The 23197-nt window shown below is 31.5% G+C and overlaps 1 protein-coding gene across 4 annotated transcripts in view; it reads right to left on the bottom strand.

Moving 5' to 3' along the window:
* The window catches only part of LOC142333265 (uncharacterized), a 56536-nt gene extending 36548 nt beyond the window's left edge, over positions 1-19988 (bottom strand). For 2 of the 4 annotated variants that reach the window (XM_075380277.1, XM_075380278.1), the window contains exons 1-3: positions 19915-19988; positions 17837-17986; positions 16894-17043 (exon numbers count right to left, since the gene is read on the bottom strand). In XM_075380277.1, the coding sequence (XP_075236392.1) occupies positions 16894-17043; positions 17837-17914 (228 nt within the window). In that variant the 5' untranslated portion in view covers positions 17915-17986; positions 19915-19988. The other 2 variants (XM_075380279.1, XR_012758573.1) reach the window with 2 other exon arrangements.
* Positions 19989-23197: the final 3209 nt, after the last annotated feature.

Here is a 23197-nt window from a genome sequence, read left to right as displayed (position 1 = left end):
AAGATAAAACTCGATAAAGACAAGCAAAAAAAAAAAAATTAATACGCTACATTTTAAACGGATTTAGCTTTAATATGCTGCCGATAAATTTGTTGGAAACGGAAGAGAAAAACAACAAATTAAATATTTTCTACTCCGCTTACGTAAAAATAGGAGAACTTTTTTTTCCGGTTATAATTTTCTATTTAGCGCAAAATGTGTTGATTTAAATACCGGACAAACGGGCTTAATACAAGATATTGTAAACCACGATTTCCAGAGAAACAATCGTCCCTTAAAAACACCTTAAATTTCTACAACATCCAGCAAATCGTGCCGACTACAGGTTGTGTTGTTTACGGCGTACAAAAAAATTGTACAAAAAAGTACAAAAAAATATTTACGAATGCACCGTTCTATTCTGCGTCTGTTACGAAACAACGGGGAAAAATCTGTAGCGTGTTAAAATATACCCGCTGCGTTGTTTATAAAGATTTACTGTATTATCGTTTACGGGCAAATTCTCTTACTAAAAAACTAATCGGATACAAGATAAAACTCGATAAAGACAAGCAAAAAAAAAAAAATAATACGCTACATTTTAAACGGATTTAGCTTTAATATGCTGCTGATAAATTTGTTGGAAACGGAAGAGAAAAACAACAAATTAAATATTTTCTACTCCGCTTACGTAAAAATAGGAGAAACTTTTTTTTTCCGGTTATAATTTTCTATTTAGCGCAAAATGTGTTAATTTAAATACTGGACAAACGGGCTTAATACAAGATATTGTAAACCACGATTTCCAGAGAAACAATCGTCCCTTAAAAACAACTTAAATTTCTACAACATCCAGCAAATCGTGCCGACTACAGGTTGTGTTGTTTACGGCGTAAAATTGTTGGAGGAATTATCCAAGAAACAAGAAAGAATTTCGAACAAGCTGAAAAATCTCTAGATATCGCCAGCGCATTACAAGTATTGAAAATAAAGAATAACGAGCAAAAATATAGTGCTGAATTTTATAAAAATTTACACAAAGGTAACCGGATCGAATTACCTGTAAATTCTAGCGTAGAAGTGTTTGGTTTTATAGTAATAACAACAGAGAAATTCCCTGTTGTTACGATTTACTGTAGAAAGCTAGGAGAAAAAACTTTAGAATTTACTGTTAAGGGACAATTTAAGCGTAGATTAATAGAATTTAATAAAATCGCAAAACAAGAGGGATTTATACAGATGTCTTATAAAAACAATTATTTCCACTACTGGCCTAAAGAAACACCATTTTTCAAAATACAATCTAAAGAACATATGTGTACCACAAAGGTTTTTAAGTACGTGGATATTTCTGTTACTAGTCCCTTCGAAAGCTTAACGATCGAGGAAAAAGAAAATATACAGAAAAAAGAAGAGAAAGTAAAAATATCTAAAGAAATAGTAGAAAAAATGCTGTGCAGACATTTTACTTAAGCGCTAATTTTACTGTATCTAAATGTAAAAAATAGAGGATTTAGAAGAGGGTGTTTATACTATTAATTCTATAACAACAGATTTTAGAGAAAAAACACGTTATGCCTTTACTTTAGAAGAGAAAGGGACCGTAGAATACGTTTCCAATTCCTTTATGGAGAAAGAACCAGACTTTAATTTTAGGTTTAAAATTTTTTTTTTGTCTTCAGTCATTTGACTGGTTTGATGCAGCTCTCCAAGATTCCCTATCTAGTGCTAGTCGTTTCATTTCAGTATACCCTCTACATCCTACATCCCCAACAATTTGTTTTACATACTCCAAACGTGGCCTGCCTACACAATTTTTCCCTTCTACCTGTCCTTCCAATACTAAAGCGACTATTCCAGGATGCCTTAGTATGTGGCCTATCAGTCTGTCTCTTCTTTTAACTATATTTTTCCAAATGCTTCTTTCTTCATCTATTTGCCGCAATACCTCTTCATTTGTCGCTTTATCCACCCGTCTGATTTTTAACATTCTCCTATAGCACCATATTTCAAAAGCTTCTAATCTTTTCTTCTCAGATACTCCGATTGTCCAAGTTTCACTTCCATATAAAGCGACACCCCAAACATACACTTTCAAAAATCTTTTCCTGACATTTAAATTAATTTTTGATGTAAACAAATTATATTTCTTACTGAAGGCTCGTTTAGCTTGTGCTATTCGGCATTTTATATCGCTCCTGCTTCGTCCATCTTTAGTAATTCTACTTCCCAAATAACAAAATTCTTCTACCTCCATAATCTTTTCTCCTCCTATTTTCACATTCAGCGGTCCATCTTTGTTATTTCTACTACATTTCATTACTTTTGTTTTGTTCTTGTTTATTTTCATGCGATAGTTTTTGCGTAGGACTTCATCTATGCCGTTCATTGTTTCTTCTAAATCCTTTTTACTCTCGGCTAGAATTACTATATCATCAGCAAATCGTAGCATCTTTATCTTTTCACCTTGTTCTGTTACTCCGAATCTAAATTGTTCTTTAACATCATTAACTGCTAGTTCCATGTAAAAATTAAAAAGTAATGGCGATAGGGAACATCCTTGTCGGACTCCCTTTCTTATTAGTGCTTCTTTCTTATGTTCTTCAATTGTTATTGTTGCTGTTTGGTTCCTGTACATGTTGGCAATTGTTCTTCTATCTCTGTATTTGAACCCTAATTTTTTTAAAATGCTGAACATTTTATTCCAGTCTACGTTATCGAAAGCCTTTTCTAGGTCTATAAACGCCAAGTATGTCGGTTTGTTTTTCTTTAATCTTCCTTCTACTATTAATCTGAGGCCTAAAATTGCTTCCCTTGTCCCTATACTTTTCCTGAAACCAAATTGGTCTTCTCCTAACACTTCTTCCACTCTCCTCTCAATTCTTCTGTATAAAATTCTAGTTAAGATTTTTGATGCATGACTAGTTAAACTAATTGTTCTGTATTCTTCATATTTATCTGCCCCTGCTTTCTTTGGTATCATAACTATAACACTTTTTTTGAAGTCTGATGGAAATTCCCCATTTTCATAAATATTACACACCAGTTTGTATAATCTATCAATCGCTTCCTCACCTGCACTGCGCAGTAATTCTACAGGTATTCCGTCTATTCCGTCTACAGGTTTAAAATAAAAGCAGATATACTAAAACGTGGAGAAAACAGGGAAAAAATCGTGTTATTTTCGTCTTGCGATGAAAATCTAATCGAAAATTATTTTTAAGAGAAGTTCTTTTAAAAATACAAAAAATAAATAAATTTTACATAACTTCTACAGGAAACCACCAGCGGTGTCCTTTGTGCCACTTACATTCGCACAAAACAGTTCATTTATATCTATTTAAAAAGCGATCGGTTAATTACGTGTTTCCACCTTTTGCTTGCATACCTCGCATTTAATCCATCCCCAGAAACAATGTAAAAAAGTACGGTCCGGTGATCTAGGTAGCGTCCATTTACCGGTAATTTTTTTATCTAAGAATCGTCTTGGTGCATCACGAATGAATTAAGACGATTCTTAGATGAAATATTTACCGGTAAACGGATTGAACGTAGCCGTTAATATGTTGTTGTTCCGTCAAGTCGATATATTTCAGTTCGTTTTATCGATGAGAAATTTTCAAGGGCTTTACGTTTAAAACTTGTTTAAAAATTCCGGATAATTTCTACTTTTTGTTTTAATATGAAAGGGCCTATTAACAGGTTGTCGATCGTGCCGCACCAAACGTTGTCCGAAAGCGGTCGCTGGAAATTTAATTCGACTACAGCATGCGGGTTTTCTTCAGAACACCGATAAGTATTCGGTACGTTGTTTACGCCATTAAGAGGAAAAGTAGCTTCGTCCGAAAATAGAATAAATGGAATTAAGCGGTAATAATTATTAACCCGTCGATAAAATTGCAGTCGTCTGGTATTGTCACCGAGCCGGAAGGGTTGAACTTTTTGTACATAAGGAGTCATAATGCCGTAATGACTTCCATACACGATTTTGAGGAATATTACGTCGTGTAGAAATTCTTGGCGTGCTCGTAGTAGGATTAAGCTGTTAGCCGGTTGTAGCACCTGATGAATGTTTTCTGTTGCATCGCTGTTTATCGGTTGACTTTCAGATGAAACATGTGCTCTGGGAAGTGTTATTTTCACGAAGATTATTAAAAATTCCTCTAAAATACTTTACTAATCGTCCAGGATACCTACGTCGGTATTCTTCCGCTGAAGCCGGACCATTTCTATCGCAAAAAGCCGTACACAAAAATCATATCGCCATATTCTGCGTGACTGAAGAGACGCCGTATTTTTTCAAAACAAAAAATTCCAAACAGAATTTCACTTGTTTAAATTCAATATCAATTGGAAAAATGTAGGTACAGTTTAGAGTACAATAAACAAAAATACTACATAATATGATTTTCAAAAATAATTTAACGTAATCAAAATTTTGTCAGAAACAACTAAATCGCTAGTAATTTATATATATATATATATATATATATGTGTGTGTGTGTGTGTGTATGTCAGAATATCGTATTTAGCGTATGTAAGCACTATTCCGGTTTGTATTACTGGATTAGTTCAGGGAAATGTACCGATTGCTAGGCAGGGGGTGGCAATTATCATTATCGAACAAACAGTTGTGTACAACAATCCTAAATCCAATTTGGAATGGTAAAATCCTGCTGTGAAGTACTACAAGTGAGAGTAACGTTGACATCGTTCAGCGATATCGGAATAAGTTACTGAGAATTATAACAGAGGCTCCGTGGTTTACAAGAAACTCTAAGATACACGGTTATCTGAGAGTTCGGAGCGTTCGAGAGGAAATAAAACGATTCATTAACAAGCACAAAATGAGACTGAACATCATACGAGCTAATTCGCAGTTCGAGTAATAGCGACAAAATTCGACATTTAAAACGACTGCATTTATTGGAGTTGTAAGGTTCTTCGAAATTTGGATTAATCTACTACACTAGGTCATTATACTTTGTCAAAATATCTCGTTTTGTTTCGCCGTTTCATTTTGTTTTCATCATTTATTATTTTTTTTATTTCCTTGTACGAAGTAAAGGATCGCGAAAAATTTTCGGTTATCAGATCTCAATAGAAATATGCATTTTGACCATCCGCGAATCAATTTTGACTAGTTTCGGCGTGACGTCTGTACCTTTTTTTTTTTTTTTAAAGAGGTGGAGGACCCCGTTTACGGGCGCCTAAGCAATGTCGGGCTCGCTAACAGGTTCCGCCAGTTATAACAAAGGGCGTATGTATACCTGCGCAGTACCGACTAAACCTCCATCCCTGGCTTCTCCCTTCCTGGGACTGCTTACGTATGTACCTCGCATATCTCAAAAGGCTAGCTATAGGATGTTGAAATTTTTAATTTAGGATTGTTGTAACATCTAGTTGTGCAACGTCCCTTTTGATTGCGATCGACTGAATCAAAAACGTCCAAAAAAGCACAAAATCCCCAAAACCGCAGGTCTCAGTGAAACCTTTTCAGCGATATATCAATCTAGTTGTGCAACGTCCCTTTTGATTGCGATCGACTGAATCAAAAACGTCCAAAAAAGCACAAAATCCCCAAAACCGCAGGTCTCAGTGAAACCTTTTCAGCGATATATCATAAGCGGTACTTATTTTCACCGGTTCCAGAGTTATAGCCAAACAAAATGTTCATCGATGAATTATTGGGATGTTACAAGAGGAAGGCACATCGGTTCGAATCAGACTTCATCTCCTTTTTTTAATTTTTTTTTCTTTCTTTTAATGTAAATATATCGATTTATTAATAATTATTAACTTCTGATTGTAAAAAAACTTTTACGGTAAATAATTATTCAATAATAACAATAAAAACAAATATCAGAATTTATTAATGAAATAACATTTTATGTACTTTTCATTTTTTTTTAAATGCGTATATGTAAATTTAATAGGTGTACAAGGAAGTCATGAGAGGGTCCACGTCAATTTTTTTTCTCTTTTTTCTGATATTTCTTTGTTTCGTTTGTTTTTTTTTGTGATTCCTTGTGTAACTGGGGTATACTTCTTGGTATTTCTTTTTTTCCTTTTTACGTTACGGACTTAATCAATTTCTCGGACTAATCGGTGTATTTAACTATTTATCTTTATTATATACTTTAATGAACTATAAAAGATATGTATACATAAGCGTACGTGTATTTTTTACAATTGTATTGTATTGTATTGTATTTACAATTCTTAAAAGGATTCGATGGAGACCTCTCTTTGCACGGCTTTTGTTTATTATAATCAAATTTATTTGCGGTTCAGATTGTAAATAAAAATAACTTGCTTTGAAACAAAAAATTAAAAAAAAAAGTGTAATTTGATTCGAATGGATTTCAAGTGAACTCCAGTTATTTGACGTTTATAAATGTACACGATACGTGTACATTTATAAAATCTATGCTCCTAAATGGAAATTCCTGTATTCCTAAATTATAATTTATCTTCATTACATTTTATACGTAAAAATTTTAAATATATTTAATTCAAATATATAAATAAAATAATTATCGAGATCGGATCAGGAGTTTCTGATATACGAATAAGATTTTTACAAATATGCAAACAGACGGATATTCTATTTTATAGGGTTATAAAATCGACCGTCTATAATCATACATACGTCTTTTTGAAAATATTTTATCTTAAAAAATTATTCCAGATATAATCTACTAAAAATGTTGAGCATCTGCAGTATTTTAAAAAATAAATATTATATAGATAAAACGTAACATAAACCTCTCTGCTCATAAAATAACAGAGATAAAAACTATCGTAAAATGTACTTGAAACCAACACGTCCAAAAAAAAAGTCTTAGAACAAGAGAAAATTAATTATAATAATAAATTTTGTCAGCAAAATTTTGGGTTAGGACTATGCGAGAGAGGAGAGGAAGAGAGAATAAATTTTATATAATATTCGATTAAAAAAGTTAATTACATTTTCTATTCGGGTTATAATCGAAGATCGATCGGAAATTAAAGAGATATACGACAGTAGAAAAATTATTATTTATTCAATAATGAAATTAAAACTATTTACCGACATAATCCCCGCTAAATGTAGCCATCTTTCCGTGAACTAAGGATTATTCAACTCGGTGTCTAACCCGTTCTTATACCGCAATTTTTGACTCGATGGTTATTGCCGAATTTGGTGCTATGTAAAAACGTTTCGAGAGAACCGAACAAAAAAAAAAACCTAATGGTGCGAGATCATGACTGTAAGGTTAATGTGTCAAAAACTTCTGAATCGATTTCTGAATGACGTCGCACGTCTTTGAGAAGTATTAGGGACTTTATCGTACAGATGAATTACGTTTTTTGTGAAAGAACAGGAACGATTCCTTTCCTTATAACAGAAGGAAATCAACATTTTGCAATAATAACTGTCGATAGTAAGTTGTTCTTTCAAATTAGTGACAATAAATTCAGCCTTTGTAATATCAAAGCAATTTTTTTTCCAAAAGAGTAACGGAATGAAAAAGCGCTTGAATGTCAGTCCTAATGAAAAGTAACATTGTAACTTCCATTATTTTTAAACTAATTAATTTTAATTTCGATTATCTAAAAAGGATAATCACAATTTCATTTTTACTTCCTTGTACGAAGTAAAGGAATCATTATTTACCATCCCTGATCCATTTTGACTAGTTTCGGCGTGACGTCTGTGTCTCGCGTAACTAAAAAACGATTAGTCGTAGGATGTTGAAATTTTGGATTTAGGAGTGTTGTACTATCTAGTTGTGCACCTCCCCTTTTGATTATAATCGACCGGACCAAAAATGTCAAAAAAGCCCAAAATTCCATAAAATTGTATTTTGGACTTTTTCTAACTGCAGTAATAAGCCCTCATCGGGAGCTTTTCAACGATATATCATACGCGGTACTTATTTTCATCGGTTTCAGAGTTATAGCGAAATAAAATTTTAATTAATGAAATATTTAGATCTTACAAGAGGATGGCACATCGATTAAATTACGACTTCATATGGTTTTTATTATTAACTTTTTTTTTTAATTTAAATATATAGATTTATTAACAATTATTAACCTCCGATTGTAAAAAAAACAACTTTTACAATAATTAATAATCCGATAATAAGAATAAAACAAAAACAAAAAATATGAAAAAAATCAGAAGTTATTAGTGAAATAAAATTTTATGTACTTTTACTTAATTACGGGTTTATGTACTTTTTTAATTTTATGTACTCACCACACACCTACGTGAGCGTCGTAAAACAAAATTAATATATGAACTAATATAAAAATGCTGTTACGGACAAATAATGTGAAAATACGGAAATAATCTGATGCGATATGGCGCCTACCCCGATGCAATTATGTAACCGTCAACTTTATTATAGAATTCGAAAATCGTATCTTATTTTCAAATGAAGTGCGGCATAAAATGCGTATACGTAATTTAATAGGCGTCTAGGGAAGGCATGTGGTATCCGTATCAGATTTTTTATAAATAATCTTTGATCTCATTTCGACTTTTTTTTGTCTATTTCAATTAAAAAATACAACAGATTAAAGATGCGATGAATGTAAAACCTGAAGCGTATATTTATTTATATTCACATATACGCGAAAAGAAACTCGCATAAAAGTTCCAAAAAGTAAAAGAAATATTTTTACGGCAGTTCTAAAACAGCGAAGAATTTTTATCGAAGATTATTTTAGTACACGTAAAAGTAAAAGAGAAAGTTAGGTAAAGAAAATTTTCCGATGAAAGGAAACAAGAAACAAGTGTGGAGCATAAAAAGGAAACGGGAAACATAGACCGGTCTTTTGATATTACGGTACGTAAAATTCGATATCAAAGTAAATCAGTCTCGATTTACCGAACGGAAATTATCGGAATTTTGAAAACTTTTGATGTTGGCAGGTAAATGGTATTACCATTATAAAATACAACCGGTAATAAAACGTAAAGTAGATTTTAAAAAAAATATGATAATGAGAAACATTATTGATTAGAAAGATTTGTAAGCCATCTTACAATTATGTAGCTACTTTTTTCTTTGTTTTTCTATCGGTGAATTACACTTTACACTTTTAGAGCTCTTGTATTGATAAAAAAACCATATAAACATGAATTGCAAAAAACAGTTTAGAAGAAATATTTATTAATAAGAAATGAAAATTCTTATATAAAGATAGATTATCAGGATATTTTATAGGATTTAAAAAGATCAATTTATCAATTTGATCCGATTATTTAATATTGTATCGTTATTAGTCGAAATGAAACGACAGCATTAGAGTAATCTTACTCTAATTTATATAAAAACAAGCACAGAAATTACAATAAAAATAAAGACAGCGCCGATTTAGAGATGACATAACTTTAGGAAACAGATTGTACTGAGATCAAATACCTTGATCCGATAGTACATACAGAATGCATTTACATGAACATGTAGGACCTCTTAAGGATATGAATAAAATTAAATTACGTTGTACGTATGCCAGTGGTAATAAAATATTGCCCGTAAAAACAGTCTGCCAAAAGAAATTACTACACGGTCATCTTTGCGATCAATATTTGGAAAATAAAAAAGAAAATATCTTACCGGTACATTTACAGTGATGACTGAACAATCTTTGTTAAAAATAATAATCACAATTCTGTACTTAAACAGAAATACACATATCTTCGCTGCGCGTAACACCCGCTTAAGAGATTCATTCTTCAGTCTTGAATATCCACAATATCAATATTACAAAACTAAATTGGTTTTGAAAACCAAGACGCATTTGGTCATCAGGAAACCAAATCGGTCTTTTCCTGAAGACAAATTTGGCTTTAGGAAGAGTATAGGAAAAATGGGAAGCGATTTTAGTAAGATTAAAAATAGAAAGAAGATTAAAGAAAAACAAACCAAGATACGTAGAATTTATAGTCTTAGAAAAGGCATTTGATAACTTTGACCGGAATAAATGTTCGGCGTTTTAAAAAATGTAGGGTTCAATTATAGAGATAGCTAACATTTACAGAAACCAAACTGCAACAGTAATAAATGAAGAGCATAAGAAAGAAGCGGTAATAAAAAAGAAAGTTCGACAAGGATGTTCCCTACCCCCGTTATTTTTCAATCTTTACGTAGAACTATCAGCTAATGATGTTAAAAGAACAGTTTAGATGCGGAGTAACAGTGCAAAGTGAAAAGATAAAGATGCTATGATTTGCTGATGATACAGTAATTCTAACTGACAGTAAAAAAGATTTAGAGGAAACAATGAACGGCATGGATAAAGTCCTACGCAAAAGCTACCGTATGAAAATAAACAGGAACAAAACGAAAGTAATGAAATGTAGTAGAACTACCCGTACATTACCCGTTGATGAACAACCGAGTATAAAAATAGGAAAAGAAAAGATTATGGAGGTAGAAGAATTTTGTTTTTTGGGAAGTAGAATTACTAAAGATGGACAAAGCAAGAGCGATATAAAATGCCGAATACCACAAACGATACGAGCTTTCAATCAGAAATATAATTTGCTTACCTCAAAAATTAATTTAAACGTCAGCAAAAAATTTTTGAAAGTATATTTTTGGAGCATAGCTTTATATGAAAGCGAAACTTGGGCGATCGGAGTACCTGAGAATAAAAGATTAGAACCTTTTGAAATGCGGTGCTATAGGACATTGTTAAAAATCAGACGGGTGGATAAAATGACAAATAAGGAGGTGTTGTGGCAAATCGATGAAGAAAGAAGCATTTGGAAAAATATAGTTAAAAGAAAAGACAGACTTATAGGCCACAGAACGAAATTTTCTAACCTGTACGAATAGACAGATATCTTTTTAAATTATCCCTGTGACAAAATGTTTTCTCAAAAAAGTTACAAGTGAATTTCTTCTCACCATTATGAACAGAGAGATGTGTATTTAAATTACAGCTTTGATTAGAAATTTTTTTACAAAATTATACAAGCGAAATTTTTCTCACCAGTATGAACAGAGAGATGTTTTTTAAACTAATGCGTTGAATACATATTTAATTACAAAAATTACAGGTGAATTTCTTTTCACCAGTATGAATAGATAGATGAGTTTTTAAATTACCCTTTTGACTAAATCATATCTTACAAAAATTACAAATGAATTTCTTCTCACCAGTATGAATAGATAGATGTGTTTTTAAACTACAGTTTTGATTAAAAGATTTTTAACAAAAATTACAAGTGAATTTTCTTTCACTAGTGTGAATAGTGAGGTGAGTTTTTAAATTATTCTTTAGACTAAATGATTTCTTACAAAAATTGCAAGTGAATTTCTTCTCACCCATATGAATAGAGTGCTTTTAAATTACCGCTATGATTAAAAGTTTTCTACAAAAATTACAAGTGGATTTCTTCTCACCAGTATGAATACAGAGATGATCTTTTAAATGACTGCTAAGATTGAGAGTTTTTTTTACAAAAATTACAAGTGAATTTCTTCTAACCATTATGAATAGAAAGATGTCTTTTTAAGTTACTGTTTAGATTAAATGTTTTTTTACAAAAATTACAAGTGAAATTTTTCTCACAAGTATGAACAGAGAGATGTTTTTAAACTAAAGCGTTGATAAACATTTTATTACAAAAATTACAGGTGAATTTTTTTTCAACAGTATGAATAGATGATGTATTTTTAAACTACAGTTACGATTAAAAGTATTTTTACAAAAACTACAAGAGAACTTTTTTTCACCAGTATGAATAGCGAGATAAGTTTTTAAATTACTCTTTTGACTAAATGATTTCTTACAAAAATTACAAGTGACTTTCTTCTCACCAGTATGAATAGAGAGATGTGCTTTTAAATACTACTATGATTAAAAGTTTTTTTACAAAAATTACAAGTAAATTTTTTCTCATTTGTATTAGTAGAGATATGTGTTTTTAAACTACTGCTTTGATCAAAAGTATTTTTACAAAAATTACAAATGAACTTCTTCACACCAGTATGAATAGAGAGGTCTTTTTAAACTGCTGCTATGATTAAATGTATTTTTACAAAAATTACAAGTGAATTTTTTTTCACCAGTATGAATAGAGAGATGATCTTTTAAATGACGGCTACGATTAAAGGTTTTTTTACAAAAATTACAAGTGAATTTTTTTCACCAGTATGAATAGTGAAATGAGTTTTTAAATTACTCTTTTGACTAAATGATTTCTTACAAAAATTACAAGTGAATTTCTTCTCACCAGTATGAATAGAAAGATGTGTTTTTAAACTACTGCTTTGATTAAAAGTTTTTTTTTACAAAAATTACAAGTAAATTTTTTCTCATTTGTATTAGTAGAGATATGTGTTTTTAAATTGCTGAATCGTATAAATGTTTTTTTAGAAAAATTACAGGTTAGGTTTTTTTTTGACAACATGAATAGATAAGTGTGACTCTAAATTAGATCTCTGAGTGAAAGACTCCTGACAAGAAACACGTGTGTGAATAGGAAGATGAGAAGATATGACATTCCTTTCTTTAACTGGTTTTTCTGTAATTTGCAAGCACTTTTCTTTAAAAGAAAAACTGCTGAAATCATCATATGCTTCATCGATGACATTATCACATATGCACTTATATTTTAATTTATTGCAAACCACACATTCTGATGTCTGTAAACTACTTTCAGTAATTCTTTCCTCTACATCATCGATAACTTCTTCAACAAGATCCTAAAAAAAAAACTTAACTGTTAAGTTAAAAATCTATCGGAAAACTTTGTTATTTTTAATAAGTTCAACTACAAATTGACAACATATACTCTAATATTAAATATCTTATGTTCATATTTAAGCAAGCACAATATGTTTGTTTCAAAGTAGCAAAAATACATTTCTTTAGTATAAGCAGTTAAAATACAGAAGACAAAATATAACACAATCAAACTATACGCTACATAGCACAGAAACTAAAACTGATCAGTCAACAGGCAATTTCATAATGCCAAATAAAAAAAAAACAAATTTAAAAAAAAATTACTGTAGTATAGTTCTGTTAATATTATACTGAAAATAGAAACCTGGCAATAAGTGTTGATATTTTCCAAACTCATCCCCAGATTAAGATATTGGTCATTACATTTGTTCTTAAAAAATCAAACACAGAAAAGAGTAATAAGATCGGTTTATAATTTTTATTAGATTTTCATCCTATGGAAGAATTGAATGAAATGAAAAATAAGATTGGATCAGTAAAGACATATGAGTGAAGTGGTAGACCATCAGTACTTATGAAGACGTATCGACTACTATGTGATGTAGTCTTAACAAATCCATACAAAAGTTAGTTTAACAGAAAAACAACTGCAACAAGGCAATTTGTAATACGCTCAGTCTTGTCCCATATAAAGCGATTCAAAAGTTATTGCCCAGAGACTGTGCAAAGAGAATTCAATACTGGGAATGGTTTCAACAGTTTCTAGACGATGTTTGTGAGCTGCCAACTATTTAAGCACAAATGTAATTTATACTACCGTTTAAATATGAATTAAATTCTCTGTGAAAAGAAACTCTAAGAAATTAACCTTGTTTTGAGAAAGCCGATGACATCCATGGCTTCAAAAAGGCAAGTTTTTTTTGCTAAAAAATAGTGACTTATCAATATATTCTACTAATTTTCAGATTTATATCATGCAATAGTCATATTACATTGAATAATCATTTTATAATAATTACAGATTACAATTTAATACACATGAAAAAAGATTTGTCTGACAACTGGAGGAAATTTGAGGACTTCGCACGTCTGGTCTTAAGAAAAAAAGATGAGGAAGCCAGGCGAAGAGGCTATTAGGAGCCTTCTGTTTTTTCTTCTGGAGAGGTATTAGATGACTTTTATTGTTGGTTGAATTCAAATGAGTGAAGCGTCTTCTTGTTTCTGATTTAGTGTGTGTTGTAAATATCAAGACCGAGACCCGGCCTCATGGTCGGGGTCCGTAACAGCATAGCCGGGGCGGGCTCCCCAGCTACGGGGTTTGAGGGTGGCATACTAAAAGACCGAGATCCGGGCCCTGGAGCGGGACTGGGGACAGCTTTGCTGGACCTGGCTACCTACCTGGGGATTGGAGGCAGGCAAGCAATAAAACTAATGAAAGATCTGACCGGGGGGGGGCCGACCTGCCGTGCCGGAATTATAGCCGGTGGGCGGGAAGGCCCCCTTAGAGTATCAGGACACTCTCCCGAAAAAAAAAAAAAAGGTTTGACAGATAAATTTACAAAAAAATATGATTAGCTCACAGAAGAAAGTAACGGAATACAACTTCAGTTCTAAATTTCTTAAGGAAGCTCATCACGGGACACTTTTATCTTCAGATTGATTTTGCAGATTTCAAGTGCCTAATATCTCGTGTAAAGTTGCCTATATCACTGGTCAACATGATTTTTGTCTCACGAGTACCAATAGGTGTACTTAATGCAGTTCTTTATCCTGTTTTCAAATATGTATTCATAATTTCTCCATTATCTACAGCTTCCTTGTTATTTTTATTTATTTAAATATTTAAAATGTTTTTTGTCCATTGTCAACTAAAAAATCCTAGAGAATTGTAAATGTGATGGAACCAAATGAGCCAATTCAAAGAGTAGTGCTGCTGTTGTTGTGTAGATTCAGACATGTATAGACATGTACAAATGTTACCTAGTGCAGAATACATTCATCAGAACAATGCTAGTTGTGAGATAATAGTGAACCAGTAAACAAATCATTGTGACAGCTTTCTGTGTTTGAATTATTTTGTATTACATATTTACAACTTTATTTCTTTTAATTAGTCGTTAATTACAAAATGCCTAGAGTTTTTATAAATCATTTTAACTTCTTTTTTTATGTATGTGGTGAAGTAATGCTCTAGTCCCAAATGCAAAACCTTACTTCATTATTAAAAAAGTATAATGAACTTTATTTTTGGTGTAAAGTCAGGACCAAACGGGCCTGGGTCCCATATATCTGTTGTTTGTCATGTTCTAGGCTTCTCACTGTGTGGAAAAATGCCACATGCCACATGCCATTGCTATCCCTATGATTTGAAGGGAACCCAAAAATCATTCTTTTGACTGTTATTTCTGCTTAACAAACAATAAAGGGATTACATCAAAATCAAAACATACAGTGGTGTAATCTAACTCACAATCCACAATGAGACCAGATACACACTGCGAAGAACTGACCATACTAAAGCCTCCAGAACATCTGACATTAGATGAAGGAAGTAAGTAAGAAAGTAAGTCTAGTGGAAGTAAAAAAGAAAAATAAACATATTCGGGTGATACAACTTATGAACAAGCATTTCATCTGAGCCTCATTTACTGACTCAAGAAAATTTTAACGAACTCATAAAAGATTTAAAGTATCCAAAAAACAGTCTGGAATGCTTGCTTCCCGGCTAAAAGGATGGAATCTTCTTCAAAAGAATACAAAGATATGTAGCATTTATCGTAATCATCATTCTTAATTTAAAGTCTATTTGTCTGAAGAAAATGCTTAGTGTTTTGTAATGACATTTCTTCTCTTATGCAGACACTCTGTAATGAACATAACCCAACAGAATGGCGTTTGTTCATAGATTCCTGTAAAGTTAGTTTAAAAGCTGTGCTTCTGCATAATGGCAATAAATTCCCATCAGTACCTGTGGCCCATTCTGCTACTATGAAAGAAACTTATGAAAACTTTAAATCTATATTGGAAAAGCATCAATATGCAGTTTCTAAATGGAGTATTTGTGGTGATTTGAAAGTGATTGCATTTATTCTTGGTCTGCAGCTTGGTTACACAAACTACTGATATTTATTGTGTGAACGGGATAGTAGGGACAGAAAAAAAACATTTTATTAGAAATGAACAGCCTAAACCCATGGCCTAAAAATGTGTATCTACCTTTGTTACATATCAAACTAGGATTAATGAAAAATTTTGTCAAGGACATGGACAATACTCCTGGTTCATAAACTTAAAACAGAAGTTTTCTAAAATTATCTGTGAAAAAACTAAGAAATTGTTTAGAGAAAGCTGATGCCCTCCATGGCTTCAAAAAGGCAATTTTTTGGTTAAAAAATAGTGGCATTTCAATATATTCTACTAATTTTCAGATTTATATCATGCAGCACTATTATTACTATTGTATAATCATTTTATTATAATTACCGATTGTAATTTAAAACACATGAAAAAAAGATTCTTATCAATGAGTACTGAAAAACCTTAGAGAAATGGCATAAAACCACATTAAAAATCCCAAGGAACCCTCAGAATTCTCATTAATACCACACTAAAAACTATACATGATGTACAGATCTTGGAAGAGTAGCCTCATGGCTGTTAACAAAGAGCAATAAGAATGGTATTACGAAGTAAAATATTTCTTGTGTTTATTCATTTCTATGTTTTATGGATGTTTTAACAGCAATAATACAACATGCTGTCTGTTGGGAGGCAAGCAGTTTGTTATGTTACAGAATTTGTTATGGCTGTGCCACATTTACAGTACCATAAGAGACACAATGAAGTAGTTTCTCTGAGGACAACAATGTTCTTTATAAAACTGGTTTCTGTGAATAGATTATAAATTTACTTGCAATTATATATCAACTGCATTTCAGTAGGTTTGTTGTGTGATGAGGAACAATATATTTTGGCACTATGAAGAAAGAAACAAGAAGCCTTATATAAAACCTCACACAGAATGTTTATTCTTTATCAAAAACAACGAGTTTTCAGGAGTGACTTGGGACTTGTCAATCATACAATCCTACACATACTGTTTTATCATATCACATACAGTTTGGCATCACTTTTTTAAGCTTTTAATCAAAATATCTAGTGTTAAACAAGAATTCTAAATATTAGGTAAACCATAAAAAGGAAATGAAAATATCTTACTTGTCTAGATGTTGAAAGTTTATCATCTGTCATAGCAACAGGAGCAATCAAATGTTCTGTTCGCTCTGTTTCATACTTGATTTCTTTTTTAATACTCAACGATAATGGATCTTCATCAAAAAATGAACTATCAGTTTGTGCATACATACTCTGCAGCAACACATAAAGTAATAATAATAATTTATTATTGTTATATAATTAACAGCTATTAAAAAAATATCTATTTTTCTTACAATGATAAAATAAATAGATTTTCATAGAAATAATTCATCCGAGTGAGTACATCTATAATAACATTCATCTGGAACCTTTCAGTATATAATCACCCATGATAGTGCCAGAAAGGGGAAATATTGTAAGCATTGGCAGTAAATTAATAGATCAATAGAAAAATGTTTGCACAATTTAAATTGTTTGGTAAAAGAAACAGGTTGCTGGTGCAAATATAAAGAAACACATCAACCTTGTTTGGAAACAAAAATTGCAGTGACATAGAATAAGGATTATTGAAACCTATAACAAAGTTTCTTGTAACTGAACATGCTTCATAAAGGCAAGGATAGCTTTGTACTCTTTTAAAACATTTATATAAACAATGTTAAATGTGGGTATAAAATGAATATGTTAGTCACCTTTGTTTAAGGCATGAGGCATCTGCTCACTGTATTTTATTTGTTACGTATTGTTGAACAAAATTTATCTACCATAAAATATTAAGATGAAATTTCTTAAACAAAGCTATTTTTTAACCCCTTATACTCCACTAATAAATGTTTTTTACACTATAAATGAAAATATCTCGTGTCAGACATGAATGCTCAATAATATGTGGGCTATAAACAGTAAATAAAAACATCTTCATGAACAGAAAAATTAAAAATTCTTACAATAACTAGCTTTTATGTTTGTAACTTAAACCAAAATAAAGAAGAAAATAGGTTACTTGTTTAAAAATTGTCAGTTCATCATCAGTCTTGGCAAGATGTACAAACAAATATTCTTGTTGCCCTGTTTCGTGCATGTCTTCTTTTTTAATGGGCAGGGATAATGGATTTTCTTCCAAAACTCAATCGTTAGTTTGTGCATCCATACTCTGCAAAAAAAAATATAAAGATATATTAATAGCCTACTACAAAAGTGTGACTTAAAATAAGCATGTTAAATGAGATATTACTGAAACATAACATTTGATGAAATCAAGAGCCTGGATCTAACTATATTGTTAAAGATAATTTAAGATATGTTATGTATAAAAGTGGGTTTTAAAGCACTAAAATGCATCGGTTATGTATGGAAATGATTTGCTATACAAATAATCTATATTTATAACTAACACCACATGAAAACCAGAGTTTTATAGTATAACTGAATTTCTAAATCTCCCAAAAATATACATGAGTAGGCAATAACAGTAGAGGTCAAGGTTTTTCATTACCTAAAATGATACAATTTTTTGCAAAAGAAAACCTTTCTTTTGCAAAAGAAAAAAACTATATGCTATGTATATAGACTATGATGCTAAATTAAACAAGGATTATTGCATGTTTTTAAAGTACTAGTGGAAGTCAATTCAGTTATATTATAAAAAAAATTTAATTTTTAGAGAATCAAAAAATTTTCAGAGGAAAAAACATAACTAATGAGTTAAGAAGCCAGTAACATAAAATAAGGATATATATTCCATGAGCTATTAGAAGAACGCGAGTCAAAAGTGAGTATCCTAACCTGACCCTAGTTATAACTTTGTCACACAAGCATCTTGGGCTGACAAACGCCAGAGTTGATGGTTATCGATTAGCATAATATGACATGACATCTAACCTGACCCTAGTTATAACTTTGTCACACAAGCATCTTGGGCTGACAAACGCCAGAGTTGATGGTTATCGATTAGCATAATATGACATGACATCTCAATGTTATACTGTGTTTTTAACACAAGCATACCATTCGCTTTGGCTTCTTTCTCTTTTAATTAATCTGACATAGTAACATTAGACATGAAAACTTGTAAAACTGCAGACTCTCATATGCCATTATCAACCAAACCAACCATTAATAAACACATTACAGTTTATTTTGCATGAAATATTAACTAAACATATAAATTTATTACAGTGTTTCTGGTAAAGCCAGACTGCATTAATTTTCTGTGGTACAAAGAACCCATTGTGGAAAGGTTAAAAATTTAACATAAAAATATGAGATTATCTCTTCTTATAGAAAGTTTATGAGAACCTTCTACAACTACCTTTTAGAGAATTGAACAATCACAACCAGTACATAAAATTTAATCAAAAATATAATTTATATGTACGATATGATTTCAACTGAAAAAACACAAGCACATCGAAATCTGCCTATTTCCATAAATATGTTTAATATTTTAATTATACTTGTTTGAGAATACTTCAAACTATTTCGGCTACAGAATAATTCTGAATATCTGTCTCTTGGTGTTCACGACTAATTTCCTGTTTGCTAATGCTCTGACTCCGTCCCGGGTGACCTTCCGTAATTTCACAAAAAGTAACATTGCGATTTCTTACCATCTGGCTATGCAAATATGATTAATTATTAAATCTGTTATTATACAGTTTACTATATTATATTAAGTTATATTAATAAACTTACAACATGTAAATAATACATACATCTTTCACTCTGTAAAAATAATTTAAATGACTATCAAACACACACAGATCACAGAATAGATTTCATATATATATAACCGAGGGTGTAAACAGTGACAGCACATAGTAGGAATGCACATCACATTTGTAATCATACACCACAGTCTACAATATATGTAAAAATAATGAAATAAGTTGCCGAGTTAGTAACCACCATGAATTCTCAAAGCGTCTACTGAACAAACGTGTGAGGAACCAATGAGTTCACTCTCGCCTTCAATATCATTCTGAATATCTGTCTGTTGTTCATGACTAATTTCCTATTTTCAAACAGGTCGGTTATCACTCAAACCCATTATTTCACAAAAAATAACTAAACTTTTCTTACCATCTTTTTTTCTAATATATTCAATAGGTTATTACAATTACTTCGTTATTATTAGTTTTTGTTGTATCCCATCATTCGATTTATCGATGTATGTAGATTATCGATGTAACTTTTGGAGCCAGTCAATAAAATCTGTTTTCAGTATTCTATTCAATTTTCACTTTTGTCTTTGTTATTTATGTTTTAATTAATAAGTATTTTTCTACAATTTGAATACGCGTGTCTTTAATTAAATAGAGACATAAAACTTTGCTACGAGGAGTAATATTTGTGTACAAAAAAAGTTTAAAAAAACTTATTGTTTTTACACGTTCAAACATATTTGAGTCAAACTATCGACATTAATACATGAATAATAGTTTAATTGAATAACACTTAATAATTTGAATAATATTTATTTTATACTGTTAAAAATGATTGAAATATTCGTCATATAAAACAAGTTCATAGAATATATTTTGAGTAGTTTAGTTGCATTAATTCTTCGGATGACGATTTAATAGTCAGGAAGGTTACCTGCGGCTTGTGAAATCATATATATGATACAAACAATTTTATTTTATGATAGTTCATTTTATCAAAAATTTTGTTTTTGGTTATTTAAATTTATTTATGCAAAATCAAGAATTTATCTGATACTATTTTATGTATCATATAATTTTACTCATAAAAAATAATACATAACTATAACCTCAAACCTTGATACCTTTTTTACAAAATAAATAAGTAAATATAATAAATTTTTATGAATATGAACAACAATATTCACTGTTTGAAATATCCGTCTTTAAAAATCCGTGTATATTTTTTTTTTTTTGTCTTCAGTCATTTGACTGGTTTGATGCAGCTCTCCAAGATTCCCTATCTAGTGCTAGTCGTTTCATTTCAGTAGACCTTCTACATCCTACATCCCTAACAATTTGTTTTACATATTCCAAACGTGGCCTGCCTACACAATTTTTTCCTTCTACCTGTCCTTCCAATATTAAAGCGACTATTCCAGGATGCCTTAGTATGTGGCCTATAAGTCTGTCTCTTCTTTTAACTATATTTTTCCAAATGCTTCTTTCTTCATCTATTTGCCGCAATACCTCTTCATTTGTCACTTTATCCACCCATCCGATTTTTAACATTCTCCTATAGCACCACATTTCAAAAGCTTCTAATCTTTTTTTCTCAGATACTCCGATCGTCCAAGTTTCACTTAAATATAAAGTGACACTCCAAACATACACTTTCAAAAATCTTTTCCTGAGATTTAAATTAATTTTTGATGTAAACAAATTATATTTCTTAATGAAGGCTCGTTTCGCTTGTGCTATTCGGCATTTTATATCGCTCCTGCTTCGTCCATCTTTAGTAATTCTACTTCCCAAATAACAAAATTCTTCTACCTCCATAATCTTTTCTCCTCCTATTTTCACATTCAGCGGTCCATCTTTGTTATTTCTACTACATTTCATTACTTTTGTTTTGTTCTTGTTTATTTTCATGCGATAGTTCTTGCATAGGACTTCATCTATGCCGTTCATTGTTTCTTCTAAACCCTTTTTACTCTCGGCTAGAATTACTATATCATCAGCAAATCATAGCATCTTTATCTTTTCACCTTGTACTGTTACTCCGAATCTAAATTGTTCTTTAACATCATTAACTGCTAGTTCCATGTAAAGATTAAAAAGTAACGGCGATAGGGAACATCCTTGTCGGACTCCCTTTCTTATTAGGGCTTCTTTCTTATTTTCTGCAATTGTTATTGTTGCTGTTTGGTTCCTGTACATGTTAGCAATTGTTCTTCTATCTCTGTATTTGAACCCTAATTTTTTTAAAATGCTGAACATTTTATTCCAGTCTACGTTATCGAAAGCCTTTTCTAGGTCTATAAACGCCAAGTATGTTGGTTTGTTTTTCTTTAATCTTCCTTCTACTATTAATCTGAGGCCAAAAATTGCTTCCCTTGTCCCTATACTTTTCCTGAAACCAAATCGGTCTTCTCCTAACACTTCTTCCACTCTCCTCTCAATTCTTCTGTATAAAATTCTAGTTAAGATTTTTGATGCATGACTAGTTAAACTAATTGTTCTGTATTCTTCACATTTATCTGCCCCTGCTTTCTTTGGTATCATAACTATAACACTTTTTCTGAAGTCTGATGGAAATTCCCCATTTTCATAAATATTACACACCAGTTTGTATAGTCTATCAATCGCTTCCTCACCTGCACTGCGCAGTAATTCTACAGGTATTCCGTTTATTCCAGGAGCCTTTCTGCCATTTAAATCTTTTAATGCTCTCTTAAATTCAGATCTCAGTATTGTTTCTCCCATTTCATCCTCCTCAACTTCCTCTTCTTCCTCTATAACACCATTTTCTAATTCATTTCCTCCGTATAACTCTTCAATATATTCCACCCATCTATCGACTTTACCTTTCGTATTATATATTGGTGTACCATCTTTGTTTAACACATTATTACATTTTAATTTATGTACCCCAAAATTTTCCTTAACTTTCCTGTATGCTCCGTCTATTTTACCAATGTTCATTTCTCTTTCCACTTCTCAACACTTTTCTTTAATCCACTCTTCTTTCGCCAGTTTGCACTTCTTGTTTATAGCATTTCTTAATTGCCGATAGTTCCTTTTACTTTCTTCATCACTAGCATTCTTATATTTTCCACGTTCATCCATCAGCTGCAATATATCGTCTGAAACCCAAGGTTTTCTACCAGTTCTCTTTATTCCGCCTAAGTTTGCTTCTGCTGATTTAAGAATTTCCTTTTTAACATTCTCCCATTCTTCTTCTACATTTTCTACCTTATCTTTTTTACTCAGACCTCTTGCGATGTCCTCCTCAAAAATCTTCTTTACCTCCTCTTCCTCAAGCTTCTCTAAATTCCACCGATTCATCTGACACCTTTTCTTCAGGTTTTTAAACCCCAATCTACATTTCATTATCACCAAATTATGGTCGCTATCAATGTCTGCTCCAGGGTAAGTTTTGCAGTCGACGAGTTGATTTCTAAATCTTTGCTTAACCATGATATAATCTATCTGATATCTTGCAGTATCGCCTGGCTTTTTCCAAGTGTATATTCTTCTATTATGATTTTTAAATTGGGTGTTGGCAATTACTAAATTATACTTCGTGCAAAACTCTATAAGTCGGTCCCCTCTTTCATTCCTTTTGCCCAGACCGTATTCACCCACTATATTTCCTTCCTTGCCTTCTCCAATGCTTGCATTCCAATCTCCAACTATTAATAAATTTTCATCTCCTTTTA

The sequence above is a fragment of the Lycorma delicatula genome, chromosome 12 (assembly GCF_047948215.1).
Source record: "Lycorma delicatula isolate Av1 chromosome 12, ASM4794821v1, whole genome shotgun sequence".
In the NCBI taxonomy this organism is placed as follows: domain Eukaryota; kingdom Metazoa; phylum Arthropoda; class Insecta; order Hemiptera; family Fulgoridae; genus Lycorma; species Lycorma delicatula.
The sequence above is the reverse complement of the archived record's forward strand: the minus strand, read 5'-3'. Positions and strand labels throughout refer to the sequence as shown.